Here is a 21,550-nt window from a genome sequence, read left to right as displayed (position 1 = left end):
TGTCCTGAAGGAGTAGCAGCATCGCTTGCCTTCTGGTCCAGACCTCGGGACAGAGAGAGACCTGAGAAGTGAGTTCAATGAGTTTCTATAGGCAGCACAATGACTGTGACAAGGAGGAAGCCTTGGACCTTCGGACTTGTCCTTCATTTCGTGCACTTTTCAAGGCAGCTGAAAGACACATGGTGTGGGCTTTACCAAGTCAAGGAGAGAGAAAGAAAGAGGGACAACGAATAGACTGGGTGGAGGATGGACACAAGAAAAATTTTCTTTTAATAAAGTAGTATTTTTACTGCCTAGGCAAATGACTTTTATGAAAATACTTATATGAAAAGGAATACACTGTTTTGTTTTCACTTAGTTATCACTATCATTAGGTTTTGATGCAAATGGAAAATTACAATAAAATAAAACCACAGAGGATCAAGGGTTACGTACAATTTTGTGGTAAGGTGATTTGTAATTCAGGTAACGTACTGCTTGAGACTCGTATCTTTTTTTTTTAATTAATTAATTTTAAAAGATTGGCACCTGAGCTAACAACTGTTGCCAATCTCTTTTTTTTGCTTTTTATTTTTTTCCCTCCTCAAATCCCTCCAGTACATAGTTGTATATTTTTAGTTGTGCGGCCTTCTAGTTGTGGCATGTGGGATGCCGCCTCAACATGGCCTAATGAGTGGTGCCATGTCCGTGCCCAGGATCCGAACCCTGGGCCGCCAAAGCTGAGCACGTGAATTTAACCACTCAGCCACAGGGCCGGCCCCAAGACTCCTATCTTGATTTCCCATTCCAGGTGCTGCAGATGCTATTTGAGGAAGTAAAGAACACACGGATGAAAACAAAAATAATATCACTGGGCTAAAAAGTTAAGACTATTACAAAGAATATGGATAACGAATTTATAACGAATTGCAATACAAATAAACAGTATTTTTAGTATAAAAATTGCATCTGCATGAAGAGGCTATTTAGTAACAAATTATGATTACACTACATCAGAAACATGTTAAAGTTGTGTAAGTCACACACATACAGCGTCACAGGTCACATGAAACTTCACTGAGAATAAGCCATCTGAAGGCCATGTCCTGGTCTGAAACTCTCAAAGCCCTTCCAGTCAACCCTCCTGGGTCAGGAAAGATGCCCAAAAAGCCACCGCATCAGGCTTCATCAGACTTAATGACTCCACATTTGGCTTTTCAAGACGAGCTATCATCTTCTCAAGAGGAGCAAAATGTAGGACTGAGATAAAGAGATACTAAACAAGAAGGAACATTTCTGTTGGCACGAAAGATTTACATGAATACTTTCCAAAATTTCTTATATTTGACAGGATGGGTCAACCACACATTTATAACACTGGCAGAAACAACTTCAACACCGAAATGAAGGACATAGGTAAACTATTGATGCATATTAGCAAAAGCACCAACCTCTCCCTTCACACCAATTCCAGGTCTTATGCTGCAACATCAGGGGTGCCCTGTTGTTTCAACCTTTTTTTGGAGTCCTTAAGGTTTCTCATCCTGTAAAGCAGCATATAGGCTCCGCTCTTAAGGGACTTGGTAATAAGAAGTCATGTGCTAAGAACTTATTTAAAAGATATTTTTATCATCTATTCCAAAGGTGTTCCAGGATGCTGGCTCTGCAGGCTTATACACACCCAGATCATGGAGCAACACCTTGGCGATAAACAGGGGTTTTGGCCGTAGAAAAGTAAAAATTTGGCTTTCTCCACTGTCAGAAGTCAACCCGGACAAAGCTTGTTTACTTTTGACTCAGCGTGATTTGAGATTCCTTTCTGTAACTATGGAGGCCTGTGGCTAACAGGGATCACATGCAGGAGATCAGGTTTAAGTACGCGCCCGCCCCGCAGTGCAAGGCCCCGTGAACTCCACGTGCCCCACCTCTCACCCCAATCACTGCTGACACTTCAAAGGGAAAGAAAGAAGTGGCACCATCTCTATGTTGCTGCCCTATGATCTCTCTCAGCAAGTTGGGGTGGTTTAGCAGATCTTGCAAGAGATGAATAACAAAAGAAACTAGGAAAAAGGTAGCTAAAGATCAAACGTTCCTCCTAATCAGTGAAAAGGCACCCATCCTGCTCCAACTACTCACACAGAACGCTCTCCGTATCACCATTCCAAGATCCAGTTACTTTTATTTAATTTAGCTAATTTTTATTTATATAAAGTTCTATTCTGTAATTCAATAACTAATATTGCAACAGGGGGAAGCATGATTGTTTTTATTTTTAAATCAAAATCATGTTTCCATGCACTTGACTTTTGGATTAAATATATTATCTACAGGAGAAAAATCCATAAAATCCAACTGAAATGTTAATCTAATTTTAAATTACTTTAGGTTGGCTTTTTTCCTTTAGTTTTATATTCATTAAGTATTAAAAACAAACCTAAAGGCCTCAAGTGGAAACAAATTAAATTATATGTGTACTTATCAAGCTATTTAGTAAAAACCCTACGTTTTGCCAGGATGTTAAAAAAAAAAAAAAGGAAAAACAAGAAAAATGGTTCCTATAGCCAGACACTTCAATTTTTAATGGACCGTCTTCTCCAAACTGTTTGCTCCTCTTCTGCCAATTTTTTAACGTATTGCTGAGAAAGAAAATACATTTTTCTTAGAATTAGGTACTATTTGGGGTCCAATTGGAAATTGGCCTTACATTTATAAAAAGCCAAAGCAGATTTTACTTCTTCATTCCTGCCTCTCTAGTCAAATACTCCACTTTTAAAAAGCCAAATATTTCAATATGGCACAGGGGGCACTATACAGAAAAGCTACTATGAAACCTTTCTTATTCTATAGCTCTGAAGTTGAACTTAATGATCCTTGAAAACTGTTCCAGCTGATTATGAGAGAAAGAAATCCAGGGACAGGAGGGTAGGCCGGGCTCAGCTCTGATCCAGGAAGGCTTCCTGGTATCAGGGACACGGAGCTGCCACCACCAGAACCATGGCACTTTGGGAGAGGATGTCTGAGACCCACATGGCGGGAGGGGCGAGAAATGAGCAAAAGTCAAGGTTTTCCTGGTCAGCTCGGTGAATACTTCAAACAAGAGGTCATGTCGGTATCAGAAGAGAAAAACTATCGGCGACTCGTAATGAACCTCACGGTACCTCAACTGGGATAAGACTGTCAGGTAACTGAGTTGGAAAGATGAAAAGTAACCATCTAGAAATTGGATTCGGTCAGAATGAAAACTCCCTTTGTGTGCAGCTCCCAACAGGCTCACTCCACCGCACCAGGGAGCAGTTTCAGGACCTCGCCCTCCGTGAGCCCTGCAAAGCTAACACAAGGTAAGGCTTACTTAAACAGCCTGACAGGAGTGTATTGCATATTTCTTTTTAAAAACTACAGAAACTTTCTGAATTTCATAAACCTGTATTACTTATTATTCTGTCTGGACCCAAGGGACATAGGATCAACTTTAGACATCTTTCATAAGCTTGGAATCTAATTTTACAAATTTATTCTAAGACATAAATTAGGTAAGGCAGAAGTAGATGGATGGATTTTTTCAAAGAAACTGGGCCCCCAGGGTACTTTTAGTAGATTGAGTATTGAGAGATTTACAGGGATAAAACTCTTTACGAGATTAAGGAAGAAGGAAACGAAACCAAATCTTTCATTTCTAGATATTCACTTTCATTAATTCTTTCAGCAAAAGCACATCACTGAAGGAAAACCAGAAATGGTTTTCCAGTTATTATTAATATGGTTCGAGAGCCAGGGAACCCCTTGAGATGGAAACAAAACAACACAGTATTCAAGCTTTCTTCACAAGACTACCTTGTCCTGGCAAGAGTCAGAGACTGCTGGCTTCAAAAAGATTGCTAAAGGAACTTTTTGAAAAAAAATTACTACATTTTGGCAAAAAAACGACAAAAATCTCTCCTGTAAAATCCCTACTTCCTTTTGAATCTCCAAAAGTTACGACACTTCATTCGAGACGCTTGGCAATCACAGCTTCGTGAGCTGCGGTCCCTGATTATCCAAACCCTTAAGTCAGAATGAAGGCAGCTCACGTCACCCCCGAGGCTGCCCGAGCCCTCTCAGAGGCAGGATTGTGACGAGTGGGGGCGCCTGCAGAGAAAGCTGGAAATGTGAAAGAGAAGAAATAAAACATAAAAAAGGAGCTTCAGAGAGTGGGGATGAATTTCAAACTCTTTTCTACAATCATATCCAGGGCCCTCTCAATTTCTATCTCTAAAAAGCATCCCTGCACAGTGGTGCCTGGAGTTTCTTAGAGCTTGACAAAAACAAATGCTTAACACAGCAAGAGGAAGTCAGACTCCTGCGACACTCTGAGGATGCTCAGGCTGCTCCGCTCCCATTTTACGGAGCCTGAAGCCTCATCTACGAACAGTGCTCATCAGGGCTGAGGGGGGCATCCTCTGGTCAAAACTCCCCAGCCCCAAGGATATAAACTGGTGCCCATCCCAAGTCCCCAAACAGATCCTAACACCATGTTTGTTGTTTTGTATCCTGATTGTCATGCTCTAAAGATTCTCATTAATATATATGAGGCTTAATGCCATGAGACTACATGACCATAGATTGCTTTTTTTAAAGAGAAGCTTGTTCATTCAGGAAGAAATAAGGATTTGGTTTAAACTGCAGACCAGAGGAAAGCTGACACATTCCTGTGGTCTGTGTTCTTGGAAATACTGTCATTAAACCTATGGTCCCTTATCGGCATGCTGACTTTTGCGCTGCCTCAACGTGTCTTCCGCCACCTCTGTGTCAGCTGAAGAGGGTGGCTCAGGGACGTCTTCTTCAGTCTCATGGGCGTCGAGGTCCTCCTGGGCCTCTCGCAAAGGCCCCTGGTCCTGGGTGTCATTCCTCTCCTCATCCACACCAGGAGCCAGGCTGTCTTCCTCCTCCTCCTCCTCTGCTTCGTCCTCATCGCCAAGGTCTTCTTTCTCCTCTTCATCATCTACAAGGCTGTCCTTGTTTTCTTCTTCATTTGAATCATCTTTTTCCTCCTCTGCATCCTGCAACTGTTCAGCCCGATGAGCCTCCTCTGACTCCTGATTCTGCTCTGTGGAGGGAAGAGAGGGGAATGTCCTCTGAATAAACAATGGTCACTGAACAATCAATTGAGTGTGTTTAGCTGTGAAATTAAACAATGGGGCACCTGACAGTTTCCTCCATCTTGAAGCTATGTTATCACACAGCACAGATCTCTAGTTGGCATCCTAGCCCCATCCAGGGCTTCTCCATCCCTCTGTGGAGATTTCACTAACCGTGTTGACTTTGGCAGAGTACAGGGGAAGGGAAGGCAAAGGTTCCTTCATGCTTTGTATTTTGTACTTTGTAGAATGCTCAGGACCCACTCACTGGTCACAGTGATTGGTTTAGAAATGTGCCTTAAGTCGAGCCAATCAGAGTACTTCCCAGGAGTTTCTGGCCAGAGTCAGGAGGAAAAACTTTCTCACTTTCTACAGGGATTGCAAAGCTGATAAAATGTGAGTTAGGGCTGTTGACAGCTACTGAATCAGCCACATGGAAAGAGAAACTTAACATCCCTTGGGCTGTGCTTGAAGGCAGAACATCCCTGGACTTTTCAGTTATGTGAGCTAATAAATTTTCCTTTTTTCCCTAAGTTGCTTTAAACTGAGTTTCTGTTACCTTTAAAAATTCTAAGGAACATAATAGATTTTCTAATTACCTATGAAGTCTCAAAACCTTGAAAACTTCAAGAACTAAAAAGAAATATAAGCTTATTTAGTTAAACTCCCACATAAAATTCAACAATTACGAAGTCTCATAAAAGTCTTCATGCGAAGTCTCAAAAACAGGAATAAAAACATGCAAATCCAGGGCTATTTGGTCCCAGAAACAGTGTGGAGCAGTGCAAGGACTGGGAAGATGGCTTTTAAAGGACTTAGGATAGTTACCGGCATACAGGCAAACCTTATTTTATTGCGCTTCACTTTATTGTGCTTCTCATATACTGCATTTTTTTTACAAATTAAAGTTTGTGGCAACCCTGCATTGAGCAAGTCTATAGGCAGCATTTTTCCAACATTTGCTCACTTCATGTCTCTGTGTCTCTTTTTGGTAATTCTTGCAATATTTCAAACTTTTTCATTATTATATTTGTTATAGTGATCTGTGATCACTGATCTTTGATGTTACTATTGATGTAATTGTTTTGGGGAGCCATGAACCACGCCCATATAAGATGGTGAACATAATCGATAAATGTGTTTGTTCTGACTATTCCTGCTGTTCCCCCGTCTCTCTCCCTCTCCTCAGGCCTCCTTATTCCCTGAGACACAACAACATTGCAATCAGGCCAGTTAATAACCCTACAATGGCCTCTAAGTGTTCAAATGAAAAGAAGAGTTACATGTCTCACTTTAAATCAAAAGCTACAGATGATTAAGCTTAGTGAGGAGGCATGTCAAAAGGCCAAACGGGCCAAAAGCTAAGCCTCTTGCATCAAACAGTTAGTCAAGTTGTGAATGCAAAGGAAAAGTTCAGGAAAGAAATTAGAAATGCTACTCCAATGAACATATGAATGATAAGAAAGGGAAACAGCCTTATTGCTGATGTGGAGAAAGTTTTAGTGGTCTGGAAAGAAGATCAAACCAGCCACAACATTCCCTTAAGCCAAAGCCTGATCCAGAGCAAGGCCCTAACTCTCTTCAATTCTATGAAGGCTGAGAGAGGTGAGGAAGCTGCAGAAGAAAAGTGTGAAGCTAGAAGAGGTTGGTTTAAGGAGAGAAGCCGTCTCCATAACACAAAAGTGCAAGGGGACGCAGCAAGTGCTGATGGAGAAGCTGCAGCAAGTTCTCCAGAAGAGCCAGCTAAGATCATGAATGAAGGTGGCCACACTAAATAGCAGATTTACAATGTAGATGAAACAGCCTTAAATTGGAAGAAGTTGCCATCTAGGACTTTCATTGCTAGAGAGAAGTCAATGCCTGGCTTCAAAGCTTCAAAGGACAGGCAAACTCTCCTGTTAGGGGCTAATGCAGCTGGTGACTTTAATTTGAAGCCAGTGCTCATTTACCATTCCAAAAATCCTAGGGCCCTTGAGAACTGTGCTAAAGCTATGCTGCCAGTGCTCTATAAATGGAACAACAAAGCCTAGATGACAGCACATCTGTTTACAACACGGTTTATTGAATATTTTAAACCTGCAGTTGAGACCTACTACTCAGGAAGACTCCTTTCAAAATATTACTGCTGGGGCTGGCCCAGGTGGCATAGTGGTTAAGTTGACACGCTCCACTTGGGCAGCCCGGGGTTTGTGGGTTGAGATCCTGGGCACAGACCTACACACCGCTCATTGGTCCAAGCTGTGGCAGCATTCCACATATAAAATAGAGGAAGACGGGCACAGATGTTAGCTCACGGACAATCTTCCTTAAGCAAAAAAAGGAAGATTGGCAAAAGATGTAAGCTCAGGGTTAATCTTCATCACCAAAAAAAAAAATTACTGCTTACAATGTACCTGGTCACACAAGAGCTCTGATGGAGATGTATAATGAGATAAATGTTTTCATGCCTGCTAACATCCAACATCCATGTCACCCATGGATCAAGGAGTAATTTTGACTTTCAAGTCTTATTATTTAAGGCATACATTTTGTAAGGCTATAGCTGCCATAGATAGTGATTCCTCTGATTCTGGTTAAAGTCAATTGAAAACCTTCTGGAAAGGATTCATCATTCTAGATGCCATTAAAAACATTCGTGATTCATGGTAAGAGGTTAAAATATCAACATTACAAGGGGTTTGGAAGAAGTTGATTCCAACCCTCATGGATGACTGAGCAGTTCAAGACTTCAGTGGAGGAGGTAACTGCAGATGTGGTGGAAATAACCAGAGAACTAGAATTAGAAGTGGAGCCTGAAGATGTGACTGAATTGCTACAATCTCATGATAAGCTCTAACAGCTGAGAAGTTGCTTCCTATGGATGAGCAAAGAAAGTGGTTTCTTGAGATGGAAGCTACTCCTGGTGAAGATGCTGTGAAGATTGTTGAAGTGACAACAAGGATTTAGAATATGACATCAACTTAGTTGATAAAGCAGCAGCAGGGTTTGAAGGGATTGACTCTAATTTTGAAAGAAGTTCTACTCAAGGTAAAATGCTGTCAAACAGCATCACATGCTACAGAGAAACTGTTCACGAAAGGAAGTCAGTCAATGGGGCAAACTTCATTGTTGTCTTATTTTAAGAAACTGCCACAGCCAACCCAGCCTCCAGCAACCACCACCCTGATCAGTTAGCAGCCATCAACACTAAGGCAAGACCCGCCACCAGCAGAAAGATTACGACTTGCTGAAGGCTCAGATGATGGTTAGCATTTTTCAGCAACAAAATATTTTTTAATTATGTACATTATTTTTTAGACATAACTGTATTTGCACACTTAACAGACTACAGTATAGTGTAAACATGACTTTTATATGCACTGGGAAACCAGAAAATTCGTGTGACTCACTTTATCACGATATTTGCTTTATTGCGCGGTCTGGAGCCAAACCTGCAATATCTCTGAGGTATGCCTGTACAGTAGAGACCCAATAAATGTGAGTTCCCCTCCCTCTCTTCTCATTCCAGTCTGAATGAAGGAAAAGGTGTCAAAAGATCAATGAAGGGCATACACTTAAAGGGAAATAGCAATTGCCACAATGAAATATTCCCTAATTTAAGAGACGAAAAAAATAATTTTTGTTCAAATCTTTCTAGAGAACACATTTCAAGGAACTAGGTAGTAGTGATGGTTTGATCACCTAGCAAATCGGGGGGAAACCCACTATCTATATGAGCACAAAAAGGCACACCACTAAATTCCAAAAATACTCTATGGCATGAGTTTATTGTACTTACCGGAATGTTCAGATAAATGCCTTGGAAGTGGCACATAGAAACATTCTGATATGACCACCAAGACCTGGAGGGAAAAAAAGTGATTTTTATAGTGAGTAGATAGGACATTTATTACCAAAGAACCTCAAAATTAGGCCTTGCTTCTATAAACAGATATTCATAGACAAATAATTAGCAATGGTGAAAAGTCCTCAAAAAAGACAAGAGTATAATTAAGAATTTCCTATTTTTCAAATGTGCCATCATGTAGGAAAATATTATTAATTTAGAACAGAGGTCACAGAGGCAAATGTCTACAGAGAGCCCACTGTCCCCAGATTAAAAACAGACGACTCAAGCAGATATAAGAAACAAGATACTAGCAGCCAAGTCAAAAATGGTCTTTTAAAAAACCTATTCTGGACAAATAAAAGCAGTCTGTATATGGGCTGCCCCTCACCAACAGGCAACCCTGATTGTGTGGAAGAATACTTCAGGGTCTAAAATTCTTAAGAGTATCAAAAGAAATTTCTACAGGGACAAATTGTGAGAAAAACTCATCAATGACATGAACTAAATGGTATTTTAGACAGTGATTGACTGGCTTTACCTCTGACCTTGACTGCAGCATGAGTCACTTTCAACTTGCTATTAACATGTCCTTTCCTTTGATAAACTACAAGCTCCTCAGGGGCAGGTTCATCCTAGTCCATGTTCGACGCCTGGACTGGCACAGGCCACATTGATGAAAATGATGGGATATGTCAAACAGGGGAGAGTTAGCTGGAGCAGAATGACGTGGAGCCACTCTCTACACCTTCCCCTACATACTCACCTCGCGGCACCACACATCACAGAGAGCCCCAACACAGGAAGAAGCTGCCTGTTTAGAAGGCTATACAGTTCTTCTTGTACCCAGCTAACTCCCAGACTTAGCCCACACTTGGAATAACTGCCTAGTCTTTAAAATAGGAATAGTACTTCATACATTAGTGTTTTACAGGTGCTCTAAAATTTTAAAGAACCAAAGTCATAGTTCTTTTGATTCAATTTTACAAACATCAAACGTGTACCCTGCTTTGATTGATTACCATCTGTACTGTACTCATTTATGACTTTACTCAATATTCGGTTCATTAGGTTCAAGGTATCATACTAACAACTAGGGGGAGGGATCAAAAAGAGAAAACAATGGCAGTTTAATTATCAAACAACATGGAACATGAGTCTCAACAGAAAAATGAAGAAAGCACTTTGACAGATATTTAAGAGACACGGAGCTCACAACCAGTCATGGGGTGGGGAGGGAGTGAGAACGACCGCCGGAAGGAGGTGGTGGTTAACATCCTGGGCGTAGTCAGGAGAGGAGAGCTCCAGCTGCCTGGCTCCTCTCGGCTACACCAAATTGAGTCATGGGGGCTCTTGGATCCAGAGAAAGCCCTACGCGCCACGCTGAGGAGCCGCATGTGGTGGGGCAAAGGCATGCACAAAGCTCTGTGGGTGGGAAAGGAACAAGCTCCAAGCCATTAAATTGATTGGAGCAACATAGAGGAAAACATTTCCATCTGAAAAGACTGAGGATGAAAACTTCCATTTTTAATGGGATAGTAATGCGTTTATTAGCTATTCATGGGATATAATGTTCTTTGTGTTTTTCTTTTTCTTTTGCCTTTCTTAATTCCAACAGGAGGGGAAATTTTTGGTCCAGACATATTGTAAGTGAAAGAAGAAACACTGCCAGTGACAAATGTTGCCATTTACAACAAAGCCTGGGAGACAGTTAAGTTCCACCTGTGATATATCTGAGCCATCCAGAGGGGCTAGGTAAGGGGGCCTAGAAAAGACTTATGGGACACTGGCCTCAACCTTATCTCTCTTAGCTCTGTGACCTTGGACAAGTCACTTAACTGTTCTTCACACTCTCTTGAAACGACATGTTCCAGTAGCCTGTCACCAAGGTCTATTTTATATCTAACAGTACACAATTCCATTATAGTCTTCCTTTTTTAGAAATTGGGAGGAAACCCTCTCCTTACCCCAGATTCTCTCAGTTCAAAATCTATTTTCTGGTCTAGAGAACTATTCCCTTGGAACAGGGCACTTTCTGAGCCACTAAGAATGGCACTGTTTAAAAACAAGGTCTAGGGGCCAGCCCAGTGGTGCAGTGGTTAAGTTTGCATGTTCCGCCTCCACAGCCCAGTGTTCACTGGTTCGGATCTCAAGCATGGACCTATGTGCCTCTTATCAAGCCATGCTGTGGCAGGTGTCCCACATATAAAGTAGAGGAATTTGGCCACAGATGTTAGCTCAGGGCCAGTCTTCCTCAAAAACAAACATACAAACAAACAGGGTCTATAGGGGGATGGTGCTTTCCTCCTCAATCTCCCCTTCCAGGGTCATATTTTCAGGTTTCAGTTTTTAGCCAGGGAGGAGCAGATAGCCATGCATCTAAATGAGGAGAGCAGACTGATTTACCGTCTTTCATAGAGAGTGACATCTACTCCTCCTAAGACTGGAGACCCTCCTCTGTGGAAGGCTCTGTGCTAGGCACTGGTCAGCAGCATGTAGAAAAATAATCTGCCCAAGCACCAAAATTTAGACAGTGTCTATACATACCAGACAAAATGGGGACCAGATAATAATAATAGAGGCAAAAAATCACTGCCTGTGTTTTCCACTGCTTTTCTGCTTGTCTAGAGCTTTGCTGACTTCCATCCTTCACAGCAGAGTTGCTGAAGGCAGAAAATGATGCTGCCAGAGTGATCGGATGAATAGACTGTGCACTTAAGGATCTTTCCCATGTTGGTTTAAAATGCAAAATATAGGGGCCGGCCCTGTGGTTGAGTGGTTAAGTTCGCACGTTCCCCTTCGGTGGCCCGGGGTTTCGCTTGTTCGGATCCTGGGTACAGACGTGGCACTGCTCATCAGGTCACATTGAGGCGGCGTCCCACATGCCACAACTAGAAGGACCCACAACTAAAATATGTAACTATGTACTGGGGGAATTCGGGGCGAAAAAGCAGAAAAAAAAACTAAAAGATTGGCAACAGCTGTTAGCTCAGGTGCCAATCTTTAAATAAATAAATTAAATGCAAAATATATACTTGATTTCTACAAGTGAGCCCTTTGTTTACATGTGAAAAATAACATTTAGTAAAATATTTCAACCATCACTAGGCTCAATCAAGAAAACAAACAAAAGTCAAACTAGCAGCCTTGTTTCGACTTCCCATCTTTTAAAACTAGAAAAAAAGAGGAAACATAGTAGTCAGGCTTATGGGAAACAATGACTTGATCAGGAAATCACTTCTCTATGGAAAACATCCCGCCGCTCCTGGCCACTGCATTTAAGTTCAGCTCTATTAAGACTCAGAGGAAGGAGAACCCCCAGGGTCCCCAGGACCAAGCTTCATACGAGTGCATGACTGCACGACTGCATTCTGCTTTCAGCCCCTAGTTAACAGCCAAGGTGACAGAGAGCACTGAACTGCACACCTGGAGACCTCACTGAAGGCAAAAATTCTAGCTGTTTCTTTTAACACAGGTTACAGCTGTAGAAAAGGCATTTTGAGCAGAGACAAGTGTTTGCTATTTTATAGAAATTTATTAACAGAAAATTTATGAGTCTATTACTGCTTTGAAATTACTGTTATTTTGTTAAATAAATTTTTCCTCCCAACTTCTTATAAAGAAACAATATTCTACATCACTGAACAACTTGAACAGTCTAGAATCAACTCCATTCTTTCTTCAGGGCAAGCCTCTAATAACCTTCCTACACTGATTATTTGAATCTAAGTTTCCAAAGGAACCCAGGGCAGAGGGAGGCCTGACTCAATTTCTTGGACGTATAGTCAACCTCAAAGATAAAATTCCACAACTCTTCATGCTGAGAAGAGTTTTTAGTGGTCCTCCACTAGGCTGATACTCAACCTGCAGTCTCCATAACTCCGCCTCAGAATCGCCCAGGATCTCACTGTTCCTCCTCCAAGAGCGTCACACTCATGTGGCTCTAGAATGCACTGTTAGAAAAACCTAGCACTGGACAGTAGAGGGGAGAAGTGCATTTATAGCCAACGTCAAATTTATGTCTAAAGTCAAATCCTTTTAGGCCTAGCATTAGGGACATGTTAATTAGCAGCAATAAGATTAATGCAACAGAATGGAATATATCCAAGACCTAATGAAGAACACATCTAAGTTTTATCCCCACCCTTGAAATTAACATCAGCAGTCAAATCTCAGATATAAACCATAATACGAAGTGAGCATATTCATGGCAAATTAAATCAAGCTTCCTGGGCTCCTTGGAATATGACTTTATTGTCTCAGGGTAGGACTTGCTATAAAGGCAACTGCTCACATTTTAATTTTATTTTTAAAAAGACCCTTCTAAAGAGCCAAAATTCATTATAAAATATAAGGACAGACTTTAAGATAATCCTACCTAAAAGACTGCCCTTTCTATACAGATTTTTAGTCATCATCAGTTATTCCTACTATAGAGCATTCAAGAACTATGTGATTAATATAGAGTGTAAGGATGTAAGAACTTCTTATCTTAATTACAGTTTAAAGCTCAATCAAATTGATCAAGTGTAGGTAAAAACAAAGATTAAAAATACTATATCAAAGAGACAGGCCAAAACATTTATAGTTGCCTATACAGTTAAGTAAATAAATTTGTTATTCCAACTTACCTAAAACACCTACGGAGAAAATGTACAGATACCTACTGGATAATGATTTTCATACCAAACGAAGATATAGTGATGTGCTTTGCATCTTATTTTTTTCCATAATGACTGTGTTTTCATCCACATTATCATAAAAAATCCATCTTGGGAAAACCAGAGTGTATACATAAGCAGATGTTCAGGATTAGACGTTCAATTTGAGTATGTGAACAAGAAAAAATCATCTTGTTTACCCAGGGAACAAATTCACAGCTTTGGCCTTATCACCACAGTGTTCTAATCAAGTAGGCAATGTGTGAAATCACAGCTGACTCGGTTGTCTTGGAAACTGACTACCAATTCAAGTAAGTCTCTATTTCTTCTTTCATCACTGCCTATATTTGGGGGAGAATATTTGAAGGATAGGATTAGGAGATAATAATTTAATGAATTTTCCATTATATCTCAAGTTATCATTGAAAGCAGTATCAAACAAGCAAATACAATTTGACTGCTTAGATTACACACAAAATGATATTTGTTTATGTGCTTTTTAAAGCAGTATCAAATAAGCAAATACAATTTAACTGCTTAGATTACACACAAAATGATATTTGTTTACGTGCTTTTTTCTTTCTTGAATGCTTTCTAGTTTTGCACAAAAACTACTCGACTTCAAAGACAGGAAAAAGAGATTGGCATTATCTCTTACCAGACCCATGAGAAGGCCAAAAATCAAGGTGGCTAGGACGAAAAAGACGTAAGAACACCAAGCAGGAATTCCAAGGGTCACTGTGAAATAGTTGTGAAGATGCTGTAATCAGAAGAAAAAACATAAAATATTTACTTATAATGAGGATCAAAAATGTTTGAATCTCCCTCTCTAGCTATAACTCAAGTCTGCAAATTGTTTGTACATGAGCTCCCACAAAGTTCATCCAGAGGTTTATGCATCTACATGATTCTTCAAGAACAAGTCAAATTTTACAACCTTGAGAATTGAGAATCTGACAGTAATAATCAAGGTCATTTCTAGTAAGAATTGTTACACTTCCTTAAAGTTTATGATCTGGTAGAACTCTGGTAGAATTGTTCTTCTAGTCCCTTCTTCCATGATAGATTTTTTTGGTCACTCTTGTCTAATAATTATATATACTTCACTTTTTACTCATAACATGGCATCCATAAAAAATTAAACTTCTTGAATCATTATCAATTTTTAAGAACTAAATTACTACTTACAGAAAATCAACCATTTAAAATGTCTCTATACTCTTTTTCTAATCAGACTCTTGTTGCTCTACCTCTAACCCCATTCTTAACAACTGTCTTAAATGACAATTAAACCTAAAATATAATATTAGGCAGGAGAAAATTCTTCCAGTTGATTCATTATGAATAATTCATTATGATATTTCATCAGTCTTTGAGTAGAGTGCACATCCTTTCATGCTTACTGTTCTCTGGGACTCTATTTAATACCAAACACTAAAAAATGAGTGAAGAGATAGGGTCTTAGCTAGAAATTATTTACACGCTAAATCATATGGAATTACAGATATGAACCTACTAGTTTGGAGTCAAAGCCCACTTAGATGTGAACTTGAAGGAGCCACACTTCCTCATGATGGCTTAGTAGTCATCTGCTTTAGGCCCTTCAAGCTTCAAAAACAGTCATTCACCATAATACGAGCAATTACTGGGCACATGATGAAATGGCTGTAAACTAAATGTCATCAGCAGGCAGAGATAATGACTGAATGACTTGCCCAGAACTGATGAGGTGACTGAAAATGAGTCCAAGCTTCTATTTTAATTTAATATTTCTCAAAATCTAAATTGCTCAAGTATCTCCCATTGGTTTCTCGGTTTATAAATGTCAATACAATTAAATGACACATTTCATTCTCACTTAATTTTGAATGATAAACAAACAAACAAACTTGTTAGCTGATCTAGAATAACCTGAGATCTCCTCTCTTCAATTTCTTATTCAGCAGAAGCAAAAGATATAGACTCGGCAAGTATTTTCAACACTAGCACACGTAAAGTGTTAATAATAAACATTTGTTGAATAAGAAAAAGATATTAGGAAATCCTTAAACTATTCACAGGAAATGCAAACAACTCTTGATTTGTAAAACTATCATCTGTCCTTTACTGATGGCATTGGTCATCCTTCTGTCTTCAGCCAGGAAAACTGTTTAATAAGAATAATCCAGAATTCTGCAACTCAGCAGGCAAAACAGGTATTTGAGATATCAAAATGTTGTTTCATTCAAACTCTTCAATAGAAGTTCTAAAATGTATTGTACAGGTCCCTACTTTAGAAAATTCTATGTATTGAACATAGCTTATGTTCTTCTTGATGACTCAGTGCCATCATTAGGATTCAATTCTGAAATGTACTGAAGAATTAGCAGATATGGAAAGCCAGTCTGCATTTGTGCTGACTCATGGATGGATGTATTCTGAAACTTGCTCTATAAATAATATCTGCCCATTTGCCTTACTTACAGGGTTAGAATGAATAATGTGCAGTTGTAAGTCCTTCTGGACAGTGTCTTATGCCCTTTTTGCAAAATAAATGATTACTGTAACCCTCAAGAAACTAAGATATTTTCTAGAATGTAGTAAATTATTTGCCTTTGTATCATTACATTCTGAGTTACACACTTCTTAGCACATTCAAAACACTCTCTTATTTTAATAAGCTCCACTTGGATTTTCTTGTATCAACTTCCTCTTTAAAGGATTTATTTGTGCTTCTTAGAGATGCCCTGCTATCTTGTGGTCTTCTAGGTGACTGTTACTAACGCCTCATTAATAAAGTTGTGTTTCCTCAAGTGCAGACATCAATCTTTCTCTCTTTGCTCTGTCTGAGTCCACAATGATTTCAGAGCCTCTTAAGAGTGTTAGGCTTCACGGTACCAGGTACTTGATGTTTTGCTGCATATATGTTTCCAAGTAATAACTGATTAAAACTGTTCTAACTCAGTTTTAGATTTCTGTGTTTCTGTTAATTGCCAGGCAAAGTGACAGTTTTCACTTGTGGAAAATACTGACTCTTGTTCAATAATAGATGTGCCCATTACAAGGAATGATCTTACTCTGTTTTCTTAAAATGCACAAAGATATTGCTTAATGGGCCTGATAGTTTATACTATTACACTACTGTAATAGATGGTTGAGTTATAGCTAACTTTGGCTACATACAGATTTGAGTAAAGACATCATCACAGTAGAATAAACGAGAAGAATATCCCAACCAGTGGTCAGATGGATTTAAGGAATAGAGTCAGGCCAAGGCATCTATGCATCAGAAGCAGAGCCTTCCCCCCAACGCCAGGGATGACAGCAGTCCCTCTGGGACCTGAACAACTGCAGGTCAGATTAGATGCTGCCCGAGAGCACCCACCCATCCAGCCCAGTGTTGCACAGTCTCATTCAGAGCTGGGCTAATCCCAAAGGACAGAGAGCTTTTTGGATTTAGATCCCACTTATGTCACAGGACATATTCTAGGAGTTCTGGGACAAGCCCTAAATCCCTTTCAGACACAGATTAGAATCCTCAAAATATCTTCCCTGCGTGGCAGCAGCTCAAAAAGACTTCTCCAGGGATGGCCAAGGGTTCGCTTCTCCTTCCATGTTTCATCTTCTGGATATTTGCAACAGGACACAACTTGTAGCCTCTTGTACGCTCTATGAGAGGTGTCTTACGGATGTGTACCATCTCACTGTAATATTGTTCTAGATATTCTTACAAGGAAAAAAACCAAAAACAGTAAGATAAGAGATGCACTATCTAAAACACAGGAGGATGTTCTGGAGTTTTAAAATACACTCATTATTCTCCAGTCTAAACACTCACGGCCTTTAATTCTCATCACAAGATAGTTACAAAGCATTAAATCTTCTCCATCACAGATTGTCTTCCCAAGACTGTAGCACACATTACTGTAGCTGAAATTTGCTGTATGCCTGCATGCTTTCATAAGAACAGTAACAGTGAGGAGAGGTAAATTACATCCTATATCAGCTCAGTGAGCAGCACAAATCCACCAAATCAAATAATGTTTAAACACATTCAAATGTTAAACTCAGTTAGCAAAAGTACACATTGTACAACTGCCACAGAAAGCTATTTTAATCCTGCTATCAGCCTTGGTTAAAAAATAAGTGAATAAAGAGATAAAGTATTCCTTGTTGCCTAATCAGAGGGGAACAGTAAAATAATGATGAGAACAATGATTAGTGAATATAACTAACAAAAAACAGTTATCAAGTATGTACTAGGTGCCAGGTTCTATGCTAAGCATTCAAAATGTTCCAGTAACAACAGAAAAAACAAACGGGTCCAGAAACACGCACACGAGGTGGAGAACAATGGCCTGTCTCCCTGGAAGAGAGAAGACCATGCCTCCCTGTGTCACTGTAGCCAACTGTGAAAAGAGAAGAAAAGACAGAAAGATGGAAAAGCCTCTCCAAACATGTGCCACAGACAGAACTCTCCAGCCCAGGTTTCCCAGCCCTGACTGCGGCGTGTCCCAGTTCAACCTTCTGCACGTCACTTTCACGGCATTAGCCTCACCTTCTACTATCCTGTACATTATCCACATTTTTCAGTAAGCTGAGTCACTTTTTTTTAAAGTTGAACACGATTTTAAAGAAATTTTATATTGCTACCATAAATAGAAAAGCAGTATGAATTCTGCATCTAAAAGATGTCTACTCTTTGAGAAACTTCTCTTGTTATTGTACATCTTGCAGGCTTCAGTGACTCCTATAAGTGGGCAGAATGTCAAAACTATACTTGAAGATAGGTATTAGAGCTAAAGTGGCAATGACTTCTAGGAGTTTATATAAAAATTAAAATACACAAGTGGACTCCATTGTGATTAGGCTGGAAAAACAACGGGAATTTTGGTTATGGAAAGAACACTCTAGATTATCTACTCTTGCTCCACATTGTGGTCCAAATTACTTATCAAGGATTCCTAGGATTCCAGGTGACAGAAAGCAGGAAGCTTACAGGATCTGGCTTTTAAGACTACTCAAGGGGCTTCCTCACCTCAATGGTTTATTCAAGCAAGAACATATAGAAAGTTAATGCAGAGCTAAGAAAGCCAAAAGCAGACCCAAAAAAACCCCAGAGTTCACTGGAACTCAGCTGTGTGGGTGCCATCACCAGGCGACCCCAGCATCCTGAGGCCCAGCTTTTATCTCCAGAATGCCAGTTCACTCCTAAAGTAGAAACTCAAGGCCTTTAAGGAATCACTAGTTCAGTAGGCTCCGATCTTCCCCAGATATTGCTCTTATTTGTGTTTTCTCATTTTCATTAGAGAAAAATTAAAAATACAGAAAAAGAGATTTTTTTTAAAATAAGCCACAATTTCAATATCAGAGATAACCACTGTTGACATTTGATTAATCTCTCTCTAGGCATTTCCCAAATATACACAAAAACTTCATATGAACATAACACTATACCAACTGTTGTCTTTCCCCCCACTTAACAATATGCATTTTTCCCTATGGAAGTAGTTACATTTAACTAGCCACCCATCCAGGGGAGACTCTTGCTGAGGAAAGACTGACTCCTATCTGTCTATGTATCCACAAAAACTCAGTAGGATAAAAGAGACTGTGATAGGCATCAACAATCTTGCCTCACTGGTGTTAGGCCCTCTACGTCTGTCTTTCTTCTCTGTTTTTATCTTCTTTCTTGAAGACTACACTCTTTTAGTTCTAGCCATGCTCTCTCTCTCACTATGTGCTGTTTCTTCTGTTCATGGTTAATATGGTTGCACTACAGTTTTATATTTTCTAGACATGAGTTAAAAACAGGTTATGTTCCCCACAATTATACATTCAACATTGATGTGAGGATCTTGAGCAAGGGAGAAGAATGAGCTAAATAAGCTAAGTGAGTGGACCCAGACGACTGGCTCAGTAAGTGATTCGGTAAGAGCAACAAGGCAAGACTGTACCCAGAGGCTGAAGTGGGAACCAGAGACCTGATGGGTACCAAGGATTGGATCTCACCAGGCCAGAGATCATACCCTCTGTGAACAAGAGGATAAGGGTTGGATTCTAGATACACAGGTGGTGAGAGCCCTTCCCAGAGATTTGATAAAAGGCTAAAGATTTGTTTCTAAGAATAAAAGAAACTACAAAAGTTGTCAAGAGGCTTGGGGAAGCTAGATGTTGATACAGAGGGTAATACTATATTTCTGTTACAGATTTTTAAGGTAATATGTTCACATACGAGGAGATAAAAATAATCTACAAACCTACCATTTATATTCTTTTGGTCACGTACACTCCCCTCCCACATGACCTCTCCACATACACACAATATACATTCAGGGCAAATATACTAGTGATCCTGTTAAATATAAATGGATTAAATTTATCAGCTAAAAGAATTGCTTCTTGCTACCTGCTTTTTACAAGACTCACTTAAAACATAACTACAACAGAAAGGTTGAAAGTGAAAAAAAATTAATTTCCAGGAAAATGCTCACCAAAAAGAAAAAAATATGGTATTAATATTTAATAAAAATGTCTTTATATAATGTAAAATGTAATTGTCAAATTCTACAGTTTAGCTTATAAAATAATCTTTTTTGTTCTCTTTTTTCATATCTGGAAAGATATTCTAAATATACATATATACAAATATCATATATACTTTACTTCTCAGTCACTAAGAAGAATATCTTAATTGGTTATTCAGAGATGAATGATATTCTATTCTCCAAATGGCCCTTTCTCTGCAGTCCAATGCATCCATTCGTGCTGTCCAAGGCTAGGTACTGTGTGTACAAAGATAAAACATCCACTCCTGGCCTTGATGTGCTCCAAATGCCACACATTGTAATCATTCACATGATATAATGAAAAACTGATTCCTTATCTAAACTCTTGTTTATCTAAGCCCTCAATGCCAAGCTCTATGAAGTCAGAACAACTCCTTATCTTCCCTGATACTGTCTTTGAAAGCAAAACTACTCTTTAACAATGTGTGAAGGCCATGATCCACTTCCATCTAAGCTCTTCTTAACTCACAAAGCAAATTCACTTCTTGACCTGCACTTCTAGGTTCTGTGCTAAGATCTTGATCTCGAGGATTTCCAACATCCATCTATTACAATCACCCTTTTGGATTAGACATTACAAGGCTAAATACAAGGCTCTCAGATGGCTATCAGAATATATGACTCTGTCAACCGTTAGTGTCAGCATACTGCAAAAGGCAGAATCTCTTACTCTCAATTGCCAGTTTGCAATTCATAATTCTCAGCCCTTGAATAAACCTCTCACCAACATTAAGAAAACAGCAGAAGGAAACCATATCAAACTCAAACTATCTGGAGAAAGACCAAATGTTATTTATTGTTTAATATAATACACAAATGCCAAAAAAAAGACAGTTAACAAATTTTAACCAAAAAAGACTGAATTACGCCAGCAATTTAGCTTCTGTTGTAAAAAAAAACAAACCCTGAAGTAAGTATTCTATCTCACAAGGCAAAAAATACAATACAACTGAGAAAATGGGACACAAAAAGTTGTTCTTAAATTTCCCTCAACATATCAATGTGCATGAGAAACAGAAAAAGTCTTCATGAGGCTCCTTCAGTCTTAAGTTCCAAATACAACACTATCACCTACAATCCTAGCTTAGAAAAGAGATATGGAGGGATTCACTTCTAAAGATTTTTCAAAATACTTTAAGGATACGTATTAAATTCCACAGCAATTTTGTTAAATCTGGTACGAGTTAGCCCACTGTACACATAAAAGGGAGCAAAAGGTTATGTGACACATTCAAGATAATATAATAGTTCCACATTTTAACCTAAATAACAGTTCTAACTCACTGAAATGATTCAGTGACATGATATAATTCCATACAGCAGGGGCATGCAAACTTTGGGGCCACAGAGCAAATATTTCAGGCTTGTGAGCCAAACGGTCTCTGTCACAACTCCTCAACTGCACCACTGTAGTGTAAAAGC

At 39.4% G+C, this 21,550-nt stretch overlaps 1 protein-coding gene across 1 annotated transcript in view; it reads right to left on the bottom strand.

Moving 5' to 3' along the window:
* Positions 1 to 240: 240 nt before the first annotated feature.
* The window catches only part of TMX4 (thioredoxin related transmembrane protein 4), a 46,560-nt gene continuing 25,250 nt past the window's right edge, over positions 241 to 21,550 (bottom strand). The window contains exons 6-8 of the mRNA XM_070587884.1: positions 14,239 to 14,340; positions 8,872 to 8,935; positions 241 to 5,062 (exon numbers count right to left, since the gene is read on the bottom strand). Coding sequence (XP_070443985.1) covers positions 4,701 to 5,062; positions 8,872 to 8,935; positions 14,239 to 14,340 — 528 coding nt within the window. The 3' untranslated portion in view covers positions 241 to 4,700. The remainder of the gene's footprint in view (positions 5,063 to 8,871; positions 8,936 to 14,238; positions 14,341 to 21,550) is intronic.

This window comes from Equus przewalskii, chromosome 21 (genome assembly GCF_037783145.1).
Source record: "Equus przewalskii isolate Varuska chromosome 21, EquPr2, whole genome shotgun sequence".
Classification (NCBI taxonomy): Eukaryota; Metazoa; Chordata; class Mammalia; order Perissodactyla; family Equidae; genus Equus; species Equus przewalskii.
The sequence above is the reverse complement of the archived record's forward strand: the minus strand, read 5'-3'. Positions and strand labels throughout refer to the sequence as shown.